Source organism: Sinohyriopsis cumingii, chromosome 16, assembly GCF_028554795.1.
Source record: "Sinohyriopsis cumingii isolate HCF-2022 chromosome 16, ASM2855479v2, whole genome shotgun sequence".
Classification (NCBI taxonomy): domain Eukaryota; kingdom Metazoa; phylum Mollusca; class Bivalvia; order Unionida; family Unionidae; genus Sinohyriopsis; species Sinohyriopsis cumingii.
Window position 1 is genome coordinate 38,107,872 of NC_142976.1, and position 19,730 is coordinate 38,127,601.

Sequence of the window (19,730 nt, forward strand, 5' to 3'; positions counted from 1 at the left end):
TATGATTGTTAAATTGTCGTTTTCAGACCCGCAGGATAATTACCCGTGTTGGAACTAGAAGTGCAAGTCAAATCAATGGTGAAAAAACTATACAGGTCCTTTGTGCGTCGGTCTGCACATAGATGTCTCAAAATTCATACCACGTGTGGTCGGCGGCACACCAAGTCCAATGCACGTCAATGCTATGAAATATCTTTAACATGTTACATTTGTCACGGATTACTTTAGGTACATGTGCCTATCGTTGAGTCAAATAGATTACATCAGTGCTCTTGTGTCGACCTCGAGAAAATATTTGCGCAGGATTGACTTGATTCTCAAGCATGACATCGTCATATACAATTAGTTTGTTTTTGTTTGCATCCAAATCGAGAATGCAATGTGTTTCTTCGATGGTGGAAAGAAAATCAATTGAAGCTACACTTCTCATGGTGTCACCACTCTTGTCACTGAAAGCGTGTTGAAAGTCTTTTAAAACATCATAACATGGCTGGTCATCAGCTGACGGCGCAGTCACGTACAACCGATCCCACTTCAACTATCGTCAAATCATATTTAACAACAGTTGAGTTTATTCTCATCCAGCAGGACCAATGATCAGTGCACAAACTGAGTTTGGAAATATAGCACCATTCTTGGACGGTATAGGTGTTTCCTGCGCAGGGATGTCAATGACGATAAAGTCTTTGTTTTATCTGAAAGCATCTGTAAAGTTCCTTTTCTGATGCCATTGAATAATACAGTATATAATACAATTGTTGTATACAGTACAATCATGTCTTCATATTGCCGTGTCAAAACACGTACTGCAAATATAATTCGAGTTTAAATATGTAATGAACAAGCAGCGATTACTATAACATATATTGGATGTGGAGCAAAGAAGTTCACGTTTATAGGAAAAAGACGTGGTGGACGCGAACGCGTCTCACACTTAGGGTCAAGGTTTTTAAAAAATTGGCCGTGATATTGCTGCTGTATGGAGTAATATCTCGGTGAAAAACACATCCCTGGATACAATTACTGAGGGTCCGATAGAAGGCTGGATATACAACTTGATTCTAACAACCATCCAAATCCTGGTGAAGCACCTGCAAATCGTGTTGATGCTGAATGTTACATATATCACCTTGCTTATAACGTATCAAACGACCGTGAGCGTCAAACGCTCCGACGTGGATCCCATCCATGACTTGAATGCGATTGCTGGACCTGGTGATATCGAACATATCGCAAGATGGATCATCAAATAGGTATGAAAGCCAAGATTGAGCTTAGAGGCTCTCATTATAAATAAATGATATATAAACGAACAATGGATACAAAAAACCGAACACTATCAAAAATATACTACAGTCTGAGCTGGTACTGGAGAGGTGAAGCCGAACCGCCGTGAAAAAGTTAGCAAGTGCGGAAAAAGTCACTAATGGGCCAATGGGGTTTGCTCGAACATAGATTGACCAAAACAAAAAAGGCGCTGTTGCAAATTTACCTTTCCAGTACCAAGAAACATTTTATGTGGTTGGTATTAATGTCCAAACACCTAACGAGATTGATTAGGCTGATCTCTTATTTATGCCACATGATAGTGTCAAGGTCCGTACCAAAAAGTACGCGTTAATCATAGTCGATGTTGCAAGCAGATACAAAGACGCTCAGCCGTTGATGTCAAAAGATTCTGCAAGTGTTGCGCATGCACCTGAACGTATTTATGAACTTCCACCATTCACATTACCACGATTGTTGCAAGTGGATCCTAGTAAGGAATTTATCGGATCTGTTACTGAGATGTTGTCAAAACATCGAGTGCGAGTTCGTGTTAGACATCGTGACCAAGCTATTGTGGAACGATTTAATCCCACACTTGCGGAACGGTTATTCGGATATCACTACACTCAGAAATTGTTAATGAGATCTCGGAGAGGTAGCACTCGGAGGAGTGGGTTAGCCTCCTTGAGCGATTTCGTGAATGAGAAGCACGTTTTCCATTACTAATAGTAGTATTAAATAATAAAGTCACACGCACAATTCGATTAAAATCAACTAATGCGATTCGACAAAAGAGTGTCACGGTTAGCAAGTAAATGCAGCCACTCGGAAACAGGTTTTTTTCCCTCGGGGAATTTGTGCACCTAGAGAGTTAGAAGGCAAGCAACGTCCGTCGATGTTTTTGATTTCCGACCGGATTGATACTCCAGGACAACCAGCACGTTACCGCTTGGGACCGTCACCTAGTGGACTTCATCCACGGGAGGCTTTGCTTTCCGGTCAAGAATTTGTAAGAGAAGAACCGCAACTCGTTCCAGCCAACACGGATCTGCAATCAAGATCTATTTTAACACGTTAGCGTGTCAATGTTCTAATGCATTACATTCACCTGTCATCCGTAAGTTGATTCACAATCGCATTATGAACAAGTGCGTTAAGTGGTATTACCATAGGTTAGTATTAATTACTTGTATCAAGCGAGGACAAACTCAGTCTAGTGCATCGGTAAACACCATTGCGATGTTTCTGACATCGTATCACATTTGCCGTGTGCACGATTCACGTCGGTCTCGAAGACATTCCACGTAATGTTGTTTTGAGATATTTATGCACAGTAACACGTTGAACACCTTTAGCCTTTTTAATGTTCTTAGAGCCACCAACTACAATCGAGTACATTTTGGATCGCAACACCACATGCTCTTTGATTGGTTTAACCCAAGCATTTGTCTTTGAACTTACAAACAACTGTTTTATTGGTGTTACTAAACAACGGATGTTCTTTAGGGTAATCATTGGTATCAAATTCGTTTACTAAACTAGGTTCAGAAATGACATTGTGCATATCATCATTTATGATATGCATCAGCAGTAAGTCAGTGTCTGCGTGCAGAATCTTGACCCGATCCTGGTAAAACGGATTGATCTTGTCATAGTAGAAGTGGTACACGAGCAGTTTCGACACGTCCAACACGGACGAACCAACATAGAATAGTTTTGTAAGCTTTAGTTTTGAACTTTTACTGTGAACGGCAACAAGTCCATCATCATTGCTTTTACGAGATTCAAAGTCCGGGTCAGAAATGAGCTTTCTAAGTTTGTTCACTATCGCGGACAAGGTCAACTAGAATCCGTATGCGCAGATTCTCCTTAGTTTTTCTGAACACAGCATTGTTCATGAACTTGAAAAAGCCCTTCTCAGACTCATTTGCGGCCTTTGTTGCTTGATCCGTATTCATCTGGATATACTGTGCCATCCATATATATATATATATATATATATATATATATATATATATATATATATATATATATATATATATATATATATATCTTCAACGATCTCTGAACAAACTACGTTTAATACTCCCTTTTCTAACTTGTCTTTGCGTTTCTCGACGTATAGCTTCAACGTGTTAGCATGAAATATGCTTAACTTACCATTCACGTCAATTTTATAGTCCATATCACCATTGACATCCTTTACCTCGTACGGATCTTTCCACTGAACCAATAGTTTATTTGTGCTAGTGGGAAGAAGCACATCCGATCGCCGACAACTAATTTTCTATTACGCGCCTTACGATTATAATACTTGGCATACTTACGACTTGATCTTACAAGTTCTGTTCAAGCTTCTCGCGTAAATCAGAGCACGTACTGGTAAGTAGATATTACTTCATCGTCGGTGACATCACCTGTCGAAAGTTCACGTAGGATTCACATAGGGCCTCGAATCGTTCTCCCGGATAACAATTCAAAGGGAGAGAACCCCAAACTTTCTTGCGGAACCACGCGATACATGAACAAAAGAACATTCAAATAACGATCCCAGTCTTGCGGACGCTCCGCGCACTTTCGCCGTAACATTTGTTTCATGGTACCATTACACTTTTCCACCAGACCGTTACACATATGATGGTACGGTGTCGTGTTCAGTTGCTTGACGGACAACGACCTACCAATTTCAATCATGAAGTCGGAAGTGAATTAGGATGCGCAATCCATGAGGATTTTTTTTCGGCACCCCTACCCTGCTAAATATATCAATCAGCGCTTCGGCCACCCGCTCCGTTTCAATACTAGGAAACGCTACGGCTTCAGGGTACCTGGTTGCATAATCCACAAGTGTAAGGATATACCTGTTTTTCCTATCGGTAACAGGGTGTATTGACCCAACAATATCCATCGCGACTCTTTTGAAATGGATGTCTATTAAAGGCGTCTGTCCTAAGGGGCTCGTGAAACCCTTTTCTTAGCTACAGGTTTCTGGCACACGTCACAAGACCGACAAAATAGATTGACGTCACTATTAACACCTCTCCAGTAGAATTATTACTGCACTTTGCTGGTAGTCTTCCCCTTACCGAGATCGCCTGTCATGCTAGACTCATGCACCACCCTCAGCATACGGGAGCTGTATTACTGGCGCACAACCAATTGCCAATACTTCCTACCGTCTTGTATGGTAAACTCCCTGTGGATTAACCCACTCTTCCGTACAAACTTTGAGCTACCCCCCTCCCCTTACAACTTTTAATGGCGTCCGACGCGATTTTCCCTGCAATCGATTTCACGGATTCGTCGCGCTCTTGCTGCCATATGAATTCGTCATGCGAAATTCTGGCGACAGATTCGGGAACTTTTCATTTCTGCAACGCGTTTTTCTCTCGCCCGGCTTGCGCTCCCTTTCAACTGCTCGAGATAACGTCACTATAAAATCTTCCATAGTCGGAAGACGTGATCCTTTGACATTGCCGATCGTCAGATCGTAAATCACGTTATCTATGCAGAGGGCATCAACTGCTCCGGTTAAGAATGGAGTTTCAATCTCGATTCTTGCGACGGGTATGCAGTCGATCAGCTGATTGAGTAGCATGCAAGGAGACTACCACCCAAGCATTTGGCTATCATTCACGAGACTACGCTTGATAGTCACACATGTGCAACCCGTGTCACGTAAAACCGTGATCTCTTGACCGTTAACGATACCTCGCGATGCTGGCACCCAAGCTTTCGGAAAAAGACACGTACCGAGTTATGGGATACCGTATTCTACCTGCGATGCGGTTTTTGCTCTCAATAGCCACGGCTACTTGTGTATAGGGCCCTTTCTTTCAGGACATTTTGCTTGTACATGACCGTATTGGTTTCATGCATAACATTGTATACACTGACGACCTGTATTCTTACCAGACCTACTTACCTCAGTAGATTTCTAGTCTTATCTTTTGAAACCACGTTCCGAGTTCCCACATGAGCTTCAGCAAAGTAATCTGCCTGCTTAGCCATGTCTTGAACATTTGTAAATGCTTTATCAATTCCCGACCTACCATACACAACAACTGATCTCTGAGCAACAAGTCAGTTAAACCTTCAAGAGTTTCAGCACTTTACGAAACTCGATACTTCGTTGGAAATAATTAGCTATTCTGACGATAAATTGACCAAAGGTTTCTCGTTTCTCGGATTTACTGTACTTGTTCAGTCAACTCATACCTTTTCAGAAGTGCTTCCTTCAGAGAGTCGTAATTAAAGAGATCACTTCTGGGGAGTCTGGAGTATACATGCAACGCTTTGCCTTTTAATAAAGCACTGAGATGTAAAACCCAATCATCAGGCTCCCACTTCTGGTTCTCAACATATCGCTCAAACCGATGCAGAAAACTATCCATGTTATCTTTTTCATCGTTGAAGAAAGGTAGTTTTGGGCCATTTAACTTGCTAGAGGCAGAATTTTGTTCTCCTTCTCTAGCGGTTAAATATCTGTAATAATCTATCTCTTTGTTTATTTCTTTCCTTTATCTCTATAATCTCTAACTTTGCCCGCTTTTCTAATTGGACCCTCCTTTCCTCTGCTTCCCTTTCTAGTGCCAATCTTTCCCTTTTTGATTCCCTTTTATCCCTTTCGAGTTGTTTCGCCAATTCTACTTTTGTTTCTTTGTCTTTCTTTTCTAATGCCAATCTTTCCTTCTCTAATTCCCATTCATTTGCCCTCTCATCCTTTTCCGGGGCTTGTTCTTTATGAATAAATTTTCTTAGACATTCTCCAAAACATCCGAGTTGTTTGCACAAATCAACTAAGTCCTTAAGTGATGACATGATTATTAGCTTATAAGGTCACCTAATCTATATACATTTGAATATAGGTCTTAAAGGACGTCAAACAACAATTATCAACCTTATCTTTGCTATCAAGGCAAGATAAGCAAAACAAATGTATACATGTAGGGACCCCCGCACCTACTGAAGATTGACTTGTCAAAAAGGCCACAATCTGCAGCATACTAACAGCGCATATGTTCGCACACAATATATCGGTAATTCACTCAATCCAAAGCATTCCACTTCTGACACCAATGTAACAAGATTGAAACCGAATGAATACTTGGATTTAATGATAGCACAACACAATGTGAGGTATGACAGTTTATGAAACAAACAAAAGATGAATAAATAAATGTTCACTACAACACATATGCAAATGACTCCCACACCCACCCACTAGATATAATACACTACTACTATACTGAACATGTTACAGATACATGTATGTGTAGCAAGAATATTAGTACGATTCACACATTCACAATATGCACAATGAAAAGAATGATTTACCGAATCATACGAGACAAATGAACTGACATGAGTGCGATTCACAGAATCGTATGATGCAAAATAAAATAAGTATGGTTCACACTACCATATAATACCAATGAAAAATAAGTGGTTCACACAAACATATAACAATAGAAAATATGTATGGTTCACACAGCCAAATGCCACAAAGTATATTAAGTATTGTTCAAATAACCACGTGTTACAAAGAAAATCAAATATGATTCACAACCACGTGCCCATGTGTGCTTTACACCACGTAATGGTCCTTATCCAGGAGTTAAGAATTTATGTCATAATTCCTCGTCCTTCTCCAGAATTATACGTCCATATTCAACACTTCCCACCATGAAACAGACACTGTCGGTTGAAATGAATTAACTGTCACACTACAGATAATAGCCTCACAATCCTGGTTCTTCTAGGACACACGGTACTAATTATATGCAAGAACTGTGAATCAGTCTAGAAATGGGTGAAGAAATAACAGATTATTTACGGGTTTGGTGGTCCATAATTGGTTAATAATGAAAATTAAAATTTTAGTAAAAATATCTTTTGAGAGCTTATCCTATATGTAATTTAAAAAAAATATAGACAAATTTCTACTGATGCAATTTTAGCATTCTTACAGGCTTGACTCAGGAGCACTCAATAATGAAAGTAGCACCTGATTCATTTGGTGAAGAATCAATAACATGTGTTTCATGCACATGTATGTAAACAAAATGCCGCGGCTCATATGGTGTTCTCAACACATAAGCTTGCACCGAGGTTAGATGTGCATGGAGAATTATAGGTCTCATCATCAGCACCCAGAAATTTTAAGTTATTGAATTTTGAATATGATGGTGTCTCCATATGTTTACTATTGGAGTTGAATTAGTACCGTGTGTCCTCTAACCGATCTATCCGTCTATCCATCCATCCATACAGACAGACAGACAGCCCTATGGCTGTATTTGGAAGTAAGAGTGTTGACACTCTCTGACAAGATCCAAGCGATCACTGTTTCGCATAGAACAATAAGCCTCCTATAAATACATGAGAAAGAAACAACAACAACAACAAAAGAATGCACGCGACCAAGGTTAAAGTACCAGCCGGCATGTCCACTGGAAATATTCCGAGTATTTTTCTATTTTTAGCAAAGCAGATTTTATTAGAGCTCGATGCAAATTTAGAGTTAATATTAATTTCGCAACGAATTTAGGCACGCCTAAAACTTAAATCATAATAGTTTATTTCTTTCTGAATTTTCTGGCACGTAAAATGAGCTATATTGATTATATCTGCATCGATTATTACTTGCTCATGTATTACGCAATGAACTATGTATAGCTCAATCAATTCTTCAATGCTGCCTATTAACAGCTTAATAATCACACCGCATATATCCTTTTACTTCTTGCCAGACTGCTTAATTGTTATATTGTTTCTAAATGCTGGTCATTTTGATCCAGATCAAAAGGGCACAATACTGTGTTATGTATATTTATTTTATAACGTGTGCTTGACATTTGTTCATGACTGAGAATATAGTTTCGGTTCGTACATCTTTTTTGTTTTGTTTGTAAGTTATAAATAGGTTGTTTACTGATGTTTAAGTTCCAGGTCTAGTTTTTCTTTATACAGAAATTCAGATGGTTCTGGACGAGAAGTTTTGAACGACAACTTGGTCATTTTATTGCGTCTTAGATTTTAATATAGGCTTCTGATATACATAATTATTTATTTTCTTCTTTAAGTGCATCTAATAAATTTATTTACTGTTGTGTTCAGACATAATTTGAGGGGATTCATTTATTTAAAAATTATTCATTGGAATTACACTGAGTTCATTGACATTTTGGTCTAAATCACTATTTTGGGACTATTGTGAATTCATTCAAGGATATTCTGGATTATATCATGGGCATACATTAAGACTGTTGGCACATCAGCTCATTTAAGACTATTGGGAACAGCAGCACATTCAATACTGGCATTCATTCTTACCACTCTATACTTTTGGATTGTGACATAACGTTTGGTGGAGTGGATTTTTTTTAAAAAAAGTTCATAACACTGTAAGTTTCTCTCACATGTTTAGCTAGAGAAATACATTTATTTGTTGATTTTACTAAACTTGTTGGTTTTGCTTGTTTCTGTTACTTAGTTTAATACTCTAGAGGCGTAACAACCGTAATCCTGTTACTGCAAGCTGTGTCAAAATTTAGTGATAGCAGTTGAGTTGTCTTCAGTTGCAAAGTTCTGTTTTGATCTTTAGCCGCATATTTGACCTCTGGGACATTCTGGACTTGTGGACGCTTAATTTCTAATAAAAGACAAGATGAGATCATCGGGATTGAATACTGATTTGTCAGGACTTGCAGCGGACGAAGAACACCATAAATTTACAATCACTCTGCAAGGACAGAGGTTGATTTTGTTTTCTTTGCATATGGCGTAGGCCTTTGCTGCTATTGGTTCTGTTGCTGACGTTTGGCGCTTAGTTAAAGTTCTAACGTTTCATGTTAAATTTGACGTTTTAACTATATTGTTGGGGTGCTTGCGGCGTCCGTAAATATCTCCCACCTTTGATTATATATTTCTATATCTTCTGATCATGTGCCATAGTGCACTCTGCGTTCAAACTTTTTTTATTCATATATGCTCATTTTCAAACCTTCCAATTTTATACTTGTTGCTGTTGTTGTTGGGTTTAACGCCATTTTTCAGCACACGATAGGCCATACATGCGGCCAGTATTAATGGTGGAGGAAGAACCCGGGAAGACACCGGAAAGAACCACCGACCCACGAGAATTAGCCGAATCCGAGACTCGAATTTTATACTTGCGGATTTATCAATACTATCTGAAGATAATTTCAGCAAGGCTGGTGTCAAAAAACGATATATCGTCATACCGATGTATGAGATTCTAGTTTTTGTTGATAGCTGAGGACAGAAGAAACCTAACCAGATTTTATTTGAACTATAGTGGTAGAAGGTAATTCCAAAAGCTGGCAAAATTTATATGGATGGATATATTGTTCTCCCAGTCCACATCACTCCCTCTGAGTAGATGTTATCCCTGTGGTTCAAGTAAGTTCAAGGTTTTATCACCGATGACGACGTCAGTTGTATTCGCGTATCCTCTCATTTCTATAGTCTGCCCCGCTTTTTATTGAAGACCACCCCCAACCCCAGCTTTGAGTCTATTATATCTTCCGAAAGAGCCCATTATCCCAGCATTTTCTGATTTGGTTAGCTAATAGAGTAGACCAACAGTAAGTCCACACGATCTTGCTAGCCTTATAGGGCACGTGCAGAATGATGCAGCCTATAATCTCTGGTATTTCTTTCACTGTGACCCATAGTGATTACAATATGTAGATATGAAATGTCGATATTTGGATTTAGTATTCCTGTTGAAACGAAGCTTGTAAATTTTTGTTTTAATTATTTTAATCTGATGTTGTGTTCCATTTTTCCTCTGAGCGCTTTCCTGTAACCCCAGATCATTTATTAACAGGTCTCATAGCGCTTTCTTGTCACCCCATATCCTTTATCAACAGGTATCACTGTACTAATACTCATTTATAACAGAGTGGATGACAAGTAAAATATATTTACTTCTTAGGTCTTGAAAGTATGCTTCACTGAAATACTTGATTCTATTATTTATTGATTTCACACCAGATACCTTCTTATTTTCCTTGATATAATCTTCAACAAATTAAAAGAGACAGCACCAAATCTAAATATTTGTCACTGTAGGAAGTAGCGATTATATCAATGAGGACTCTTTAACATCTACGGGAGCCTCGTTTTGAGTTGAGCTTTTACATTAATGAGATAATATTAAAAAGTGTATATAGTGGATTTTATGTTCTTTAGCTTATTGCCAGAGTTTTGATTCCATTTATCTTTCCAAATGTGACGAACATGTTGATTTGTAAAATATTTGAAGCTAGTGTTTGGAATTTTCCATTCGGAAACGGGTAACCCCAGTGTCGAGCTGGCTGCTTTATCCGCTTTTTCGTTACTCTTTTATGAATGTGACAAGGAAGACAACGGTTCAGAACAAATTTTCCAGAAGTCACGATAAAATTACGCTTATGTAATATCTGGAATAATAACAGGTAGACATATTTAAGATTTTGCATGGCTTTCAATATGGTTTAAGTATTTAAAAAAGTACAAACATTGCATGGGTAGCGTCCCAAACAGTAAAAACGTGACAATTAATCATAACTGGAGCGGGAATAGTCCAAGCGAAATGTAGAACAAACATGAGATAATCCGGGCATTTAATGTTATTTACAGTTCATCCAACTCATTATTACGCTTGACTTACTATTGCTACAGACCATAAATCGTTTATATGTGCGTGTCCTACTCAAGGAATTTACAGTATCGACATCGTTTCGCCAGGTTTTTACAACTTGAAACTTTGGCTCATTGGTTTTATGTAACATGGTTGAAACAAATCCAATGGAAACTCTACAAATAACTACTCAGGTTCTTGCAGGTTACTTTGTATAAGTTCAAAATTTTAATCCGGTTCAAATTATTTTCTCTATCTCTCACTCGAAAACATAGCCGCAAGCCAAGGGGGATAATCCGCTCGCTCCTTTGTCAGCCTAGGCCACCTGTCTGTTAGGTCCTCGTTTCTCATGAATATGCATACACCTGCATAAGTAATCACAGCAAGCGCGAGCACATTTTACTCGCTGTTGTGACCTAAGGTCTCACTGGACAGTTTATCTGGTGAATTTTCATCCGACAATGACCTATTACAGAAAAAGAGACTGTAAATCGTGTTTAATTACTTTAAAAAATGTAAATTAAACTGTAATATGGATATCATTTCTCTCTCCTGTTCTTTATAGTCAATGACAAAAAAAATGAATATTGCCTAAATCAAGTCCTTTTAAATTCCATGTCTTCTTGCCAGAATTTTCAAATATCAATAAACACGAATACAAAGTTTCTCAGGAGTTTTTTTGTTGCTCATTCTGCAATATGAAATATTGGAAATTACAACACATGAAAGTCTACCACATATTTATATCTTTTTAAACAGCATTGTCAGTCTTCTACCCCGAAATTCACATTAATTGGCAGGGACATAAGCGTAAGACAAATATCTGATTGTTTTGAATGTTGCCGGGCTCACGGATGCAACAAACAGTTCTGTGAAGAAATTGTACAATTAGATGGTATGTACAGATTGTATTGTACCTTAACAATTGTCTAGAAATGGCATGCGTTTCGAGCAGTTTTCTATAATGCAAATCTTAATTTGAAAAATATGTGAGTCATTTGCACGAACTTGAGTGCCTACGAGGATACATTTTTTTAATATAAACCAAACGTATTATCAATACAGAATTGCATGCTGACATTTATTAAGTATGGAACTTGCAAAAGGCATATTGCATATTTATTTATTAAGTATGTAACTTGCGGAAAACATTTAATTCAAAATAATATTTAATATTTATAAATGTATGTTTGCGACGAGAATTAATTATTAGGTTAGTGACTACATTATAAAAGAGTTGCAATTACCTTGAAATCAATCGAGTTAGCGAAACGTACTTGTCTTAGTTAACAAATGTATTTAACTACACGAACAAATCAAATATATGCATATAAATTAATATCTGATAGGAAAAATCGCAGACTTTTTGTGGCGGATTAATTTAGGCGATCAACCGTTTCAGGTGGTCATATTACGGAGACTAAGCAGTGTGTTGACAACCTTACTAACTGTGAAAACCCAAGCATAAAATCAGTGTTCTGCAGTAACATAACCATGGCTAAAATATCTTGCAGAAAAACATGCGGGCTGTGTAATTTAGGTAAGCATATCACTATGGTGCATTTGCCTGCCGTCATAACATCCTTCTATGTACCTTTTTGTTTGAAAATAAAGACTTCTGTCACGATGTAGTTTAATAATAATAATAATAATAATAACGGATCATAATCTTTAGAGGCTCTAGCGCTTTACAATATTACATAACATATCAAAACATGTATAACAACAAGATTACAAAAACATACACTATGAAATTACAAAACAAAAACATGCCGACAATAATTAAGAAAGCACACTTTATTAAGTCTATAAGTCTCTTCTTGTAGTTGAAAGAGGTGTTTTAAGAGCACTCTTGAATGAGATCACAATGTCCATAAGTCTAAGATTTATGGGCAATTCGTTTCACGTAACTGGGCCTTGGTAAGTAAAGGAATGTTGTCCGTATGACTTCGTTTGAACAATGAGAACAAGGAGAATGCGAATGTCGGACGAGGAGCCAAAGTTTATAATTTGGGTGTACATCTAGAACCTTACACTTTTCTCCCGACACTCCCATTCTTATTGATGCGTGCAAGGAGTTATGAATTAGAAAACAACAACAACAACAACAAAGATTATTCGAATACTTTACTGAGTTAATGGTTAACAGACTCAGTCCAGTATCATATTTGAGAAATCTTGCATTCTCGTTTAGAAAGGATGTTGATACAATATTATGAAATTAAATGAAAATATTTAAGATCTGCCTCATCGGAAAGGCTATATTTTAAACTAGTGAATTGTACATTTGCAGGTATAGGCACATGTTTGGTGCGGAATCTATATCGAGGGGCGTCGCATCCTGATATACTCTTCTTATTATCACTATAACAACACGAAGCTTTTAAAAAACAATATTTCACTGTATTTGACAGTTGACGGCGCTTGGAGTAGCTGGTCCCCGTGGACCATATGCAGTACTACTTGTGGCTTGGGTCTCTCATCACGTACCCACCAATGTTCCAACCCTCCACCCTCTCATAACGGTGTTCAGTGTCCTGGAGATCATCAACAGACACAATCGTGCTTTCTTCAGGCTTGCCCTGGTACTCCACAATTCTATATTAAGCTTCAGTATTATGGCATATATTTTTATAAATACATTTCTAATTGATTCAATATGTAGATCCTGAGGAAGAAGAAATGTTGGAGTCAAAGGGTATATACAATTTTTCCAGTGTTAATGTCTATCCTGGTAATCAAGTAATACGGTTTGTCTTGCCCCATTAGGTCATTAACATGTCTAATAAACCCTTTTAAATTTAAATACCAGATCCGGAAATTTCTTATAAGTACTTGCATACGTTAAATAAATAAAATAACTGGGTGGAATATATATATATATATATATATATATATATATATATATATATATATATATATATATATATATGAGAGAGAGAGAGAGAGCAACGTTCAACCGCCACATGAGTTCTTAGCCTAGATTCTAAGGGATTGGTCATATTTTAAAACAATATTTGTATGTTCATATCCCAAAGCAGAAAGATTCTTCGTTTGCATTTATAATAGCATGGAAAGAATTAAGCGATATTATAAACGGAAAGGACGATGAATTAATGGAGCCAACGCTCACTTGATCAAAGCAATATTGAAAAAGGCTCCATAGATTGTATTTCATGCCAGATCCCGGCGGATGGTCTGCATGGGAAGCGTGGGGCACGTGCAGTACGTCCTGTGGTATAGGATTGATGAAGAGACATCGAAGATGTGACAACCCCCCGCCTTCCCTGTATGGACAGTATTGTGTTGGTGACGCAGTGGAGGATACTTTATGTAATGCCACGAATTGTGGAGGGCCACTCATACGTACGTATCGATAGCGAATATATAATACGACCAAGTAAGTTAAATAGCTGTATACAATGCTGACCAGGAATATGTAACAATAAGTTTAAAAAAGTAAATTATCATTTGAACGATATTTTATACCCTTTGGTGCGATGAAATCTGTTTGACGGATGGTATTTATCTGTAGGTCTTTACTATTTATACATGCGAGAATTAACTAGAAATTGATAAGTGAATCAGTTCGGCCATGAACTACAATGAAAAACTCAAAGTGATGACATGACACGTGCAGGGGAAACAAAATAAGAAATAAGGGGTTGTTTACCAAATACATGCTTGCGAAAGGCAGCAAGAAACATAATGAATGGTTCTCAACATACATATGTGAGCAAAACAAGAAAATTGGGAACTCGATTTTGAGCTAAGTTATGTCCCTCACGCTGAAATTCGTCGCTGGTACATTCATTACTTTCTGCATAACAAATGGGATACCTTTCGTTCAGAGTTCTCGCAATGGTTCGCGAATATTAGTACAAGGGTGCGATAAACGACAAGGAACCCGTATTTGACATTTATATTATTCAGTATATATTTTGTCAGAATTTTGAATGTTTTTTATCTGCGATTCACATGAATTATTTAACTATTCAAACACATAAAAGCTCACAGATTATACACTACAATGGCGATCCGTAAATATATACATGCACTACGTAACAAGAGAGAAATGAACATGTAAAGGAGAGAACAAAACTCATGCACGCATATATTTCATAGCATGTTCATCAGCTGTAGTTTATTTAATAAACTTCGGAACATATTCATTGCTAATTTGTTTTGTTTATTTACTAGCTGTATATAATTGAAAGATTCGAACACAGATCCTTTATTCCAAAGTATATCCATGGCAATTATGCACGCCAATCATTTTAAATGTTTACACGTTGAATATAAGAAAACTGATACTTATTTTTTATATTGGCGTATCACATGACAAAACAATTAGTGTCACATGGTTTGTTGTTTCTTTAAAGACTATTTGATCAACCTTTAAATTCGGATTTCATCTTTTATAAGTCATAGGCTACAGGTAACCTGCTACTGTTAGGTCATTTTCTATAAATGATTGCAATCAATACATATTATTAAAACTGACATTGAGGAAATGACGCATATTGGTATTCAGCGGACAGTGTAACCTTTTTAGTTTTATTTTAGATACAACTGTAAAGGCTCCAGTATGTGTCGATGTGCTTTCGGATTGTGGGATCCTTAACAACACACTTAATATATGTGCAGACAAAGAACATGCTAAGACAATCTGCAGGAAATACTGTGGGCTATGTTCATTAGGTAAGTGTGAAGGAGCGGTATTTATAAAATAATATTCTCTAAATTGTTTAACAAGGCTTCAAGTTGTAGAGAATCTAGATTGACCCATGTGATGAAATGACGTATGCAGCTTTCATGATTGTTTTTAACTCTCAAATCATCTGTAACAATTGCATCTAAAACAAAATACCCTATATAAATTAAATATCAATAATATGATATAGAATTAATTTCAAAATAAAGTCACTTAACATTGTGAGTGAGTTATGCTTATGTATGAGCTTGACTATTTAGCTGTGATTGCTAGCTTTCGCTACGAATTAGCAACTGTTTCCTAGTTAAATATGTACGAAAGTAATAATCGATCACATGCAATACTATTATATCATAAGACATAAACATGACACAGTGTAAATCGAATGGCTAGTCGAAGATCCGATCAGCTGCATATCTATCTCAAGTAATTAAAATATTGTCCTATGTCACCAAGAAATTGCAATGTCGAGAAAACCCTACCCAGATTATCAAGAAAACTAATTTACTTATAAATGGTAAACAATGTTCCTGAATTTGTAAACTGTTTTGGTTCGTCTCAATTTTCACTGGAAAATTCCATTAGATATATAGGACCAATATATGGAATAGTTTATTTTATAACACACATTTGGTAGCATCATGTTATTTGGAGGCATTACTTGTAGACATTTTAGTTAATTTATATCCCTCCTTAAACGAACAACGAGCAGCAACTTTTATTAAATAACGACCACATTTAATGGTTTTGATCGGTTTGTCAATCCAGTTTACATCTCAGTGATTAGTAAAAACCATATTTGAAACCACCATGTAAAAACATTTTACAACGTCACGGATCAGCAAAGTTTTTACTAGACCCCTTTGGGATGGGAGGCATAAGGAGGGAGGTCATGGTAGCATAGTGTCAGGTGGGTGGACGAGATTTGAAACCACTATTTTAGTTATGCCCTTGGCGTCATGGAGGGGATTCTAGACATGACTCTGGCGGTCATGGTAGTATAGAAGCAGGTGCGTGAGTATCTACAACACCCCAACTAGAGACGCGATGTGCCTATGAGATAAAATCAGTATCTCTCCCAGCGACATAAATACAGAACCCGACTCTTGACCTGCTGACAATGCCAAGCAGGCACCGTTAGCACTGACCGATTATGTACCGGTTGTGGAGACGGCCACCAGAACTAAAAGCCAACGACATTTTAGGAAGTTTTTTTAGCGATCTGTATAGAAGAGCTCATCCTAGCTCCAGATAACGCAAAGCGACAAACGTCTCTATAAAAGCATCGCCGGAATCAGGGTGTATCTCGCTTAACCTGTGAGGATCGTACTGTGACAGTCAGAGAAACGGCTGATGTCAGTCAGTAACAACCAGCAACAAACTTCCAATTAGAGAAAGGCTCTGTATCAAAAACATCAAAGCTTACGTGCACGCAAGAGATCAACATGCCCGGCATACAGTGAGAGAGTAAACGGACAGGGTGGGACAGATCACTGAGAGCGGATACGATAACTTGCTATATATCGGGCGACCCAGGTTAGACCCTAAGCGGCAAAAACCCACGCCAGGCCCTAGGCGGAAAAAAACTTACAACGGATCCAAGGCAGCCACACATACAGGCTCCAGTGCTATCCAAAGCGGATAAACGACTAGCCAGGCGGAAGACTGCTAAGAAAAACTCTTCCAACTCTCGTACAAAAAGAGGGTCGTACAGGAAATTATAAAATCGTCGTCGACTATCAAACCATGATACCAAGAGACCACTCACTAGAAGCTGACATATCTAAGTTACTCACGGCTATCCCCCATAAGCATTTACGATAAGGCTCTGAATAAAACAGTCAGCCCTTCTGACCAGTATATAGATGCATGGGATCGATTTGATGAGACTCAGCTATATCCCGTCAAAGCATGGATAGTGTTTAGCAGTAGCAAAAATGAATACTAAAAACCTTCAGCTAGCCTCCATGCGGCTTTTGGTACATTTTTAAGCAATGCACCTGTAAAATCATGACCCACCCCGTGATATACAGAAGAAAGGTTGTAGTAGTCCAGCTGATGAGGAGCCCGGAGTATGAGATCTTATATATCTCCGAGAGGAATTAGGCTAACCTTGCCATTTGGTGATGACATTCGCCAACACCTCTAAAATCTGTTAGATCTGCCGAAAGTGGTTCGCTGATGACAGGCAGGAGACCACTTCCACATCACCAGCCAATACTACTGAGCCGCTCGTAAGAGCCATAACCTCCAGATACGACTAAGGCCAAGAAAAGACCACATTCTCAGTTATCTTCCACAACATGAGTAACTACGACGGCCGTCTGATGGTGATAGCTTTAGGGTCGGCCTCAACGGTAGACATTAATGCCTTTTCATACAACATGGAAACGTATGTGACCTTTGCCCTGGATAAGGTCCAGTTCTTACCCTGCAGCCTACCCAAACTGGCGTCCGTATCACCCGTCGATACATCGAGCATGATGTTTCCCTTCTGACCGCCCAAGGTATCTATTCTTAGCAGTGTATGTATGCATGGGATGAATTTGATGAGACTCAGCTATCTACCGTCAAAGCATTCTACTGCACCATTAAACATATGGATATATGCTCAGAGGACTATCAGCACGCTCAGAAAGTAATGAATACCTGTGTGGCTGCAAGTCAATGTGGAGACTATTACGACCTTTAAATTGAGACTGAGGTGCTCAGTCTGATAGACATCTTTAAAGCCTACTGGGTCACGTACCTAACGATGTATTGCATTCACCCTCCCCATTACTATAGTACTCTCAATATAAGTTGGTACGTCTAGATTACAACCATGGGCGCAAAGCTAGAACTTATAACATACATCGATATGAACCTTTATATCGAGCGAGGCCTTCGTAGCGGCATTTTAATGGTGAGCAAATTATACACGAAGTTACAAAAACCCGAAGTGTTTTGTACTGCGACCTATCCAAACCTGCCAAATGGATCGTTTACTTATATATCAATAACCGCTAAAGTGGGACGATGATGTAGAGTATGCCCATGTGCGGACACTTCAACGTCAACCCAGAAGAAACTGACTGAATTAGAAGAACCCCAGACACTACACAGGGATACCTTCTTGAGGTGGACTTGAACTATCCTAAAGAGTTTTAAGCTGCTCGCAGCAAATGTCCGCTAGATTCTGAGACGTTGTCCATAGCAGAGCAATGGATATCATCGTACCGGAGCTGGAAGATCTCTACACCGGATGTAAGAAGCTGATACCCAATGTTCGGAAGAAGGGGCAATGCGCCGGTAACGCATAGCTTGAGAACTTCACCAGCCTTGACATGATCATCACTAAGAGCCACCGAGCGCTAAAGTTTAACCAGAGACAGTGGATTACATTCTACAAACAAAAGAATACAGACTTGTGGTCTAAGGCTACAAACGGGTTTCACAAGGACTACTTAAAGAAAAACTGCTCATTAATTTTGTCTTTGGAAGGATCATTAAAATGAGAGGAAGCGAATCTTTTCGATCGGGTCCGACCTGCGAGTCAAGAGGACAAGCTGAGACGCCTTATCGTCGATTCAGCCTTCTAGACCTGCAAGAATGTTGAGGATAACCTCGTCACTGTCAACTCCACCAAAGTCAGACTCAGTAATAAGCAACCATCTTCGCATGGCAGGCCGTTGTCGATCTATCGAAATATTTTATATGACCTTTACTATGATTAAATAAAAATGCATTACGATGCTAAAACCCAACTACTTTAAACAAATACAGATAGGGTGTTTCTGGAGGTAGAGAGAAAATACATTTATTGGGACATAGTGGAGGAGACTTACCTCTACAATACAAGTAACTTGCCGAAATGTCGCCCCCTTCCCTGCTAAGGAAATGTTAAGGATGAAGATAACGAAATTTCAATAGCTAAGATATTCGGTCTACACCCCAAGATGTACTCTATCCTGCGTGCAGACAATGTAGAGTCCCAAAATGCTAAGGATGTAGCGAGATCGACAGTCAAGCTGACCTGCGACATACAACGTAAACTATACCTCGAAATCCTCAGGCTGAGAAGGAAACTTCACTACACCAACGCAGCTATGCAGAGTA

The 19,730-nt window shown here is 38.4% G+C and overlaps 1 protein-coding gene across 1 annotated transcript in view; it reads left to right on the plus strand.

The window, feature by feature from the left end:
• Positions 1 to 19,730, plus strand: part of LOC149780236 (properdin-like) — a 55,096-nt gene that overhangs the window by 24,863 nt on the left and 10,503 nt on the right. The window contains exons 5-9 of the mRNA XM_089936356.1: positions 11,678 to 11,813; positions 12,321 to 12,458; positions 13,333 to 13,503; positions 14,102 to 14,284; positions 15,485 to 15,619. Of these exons, the coding sequence (XP_089792482.1) occupies positions 11,678 to 11,813; positions 12,321 to 12,458; positions 13,333 to 13,503; positions 14,102 to 14,284; positions 15,485 to 15,619 (763 nt within the window). The remainder of the gene's footprint in view (positions 1 to 11,677; positions 11,814 to 12,320; positions 12,459 to 13,332; positions 13,504 to 14,101; positions 14,285 to 15,484; positions 15,620 to 19,730) is intronic.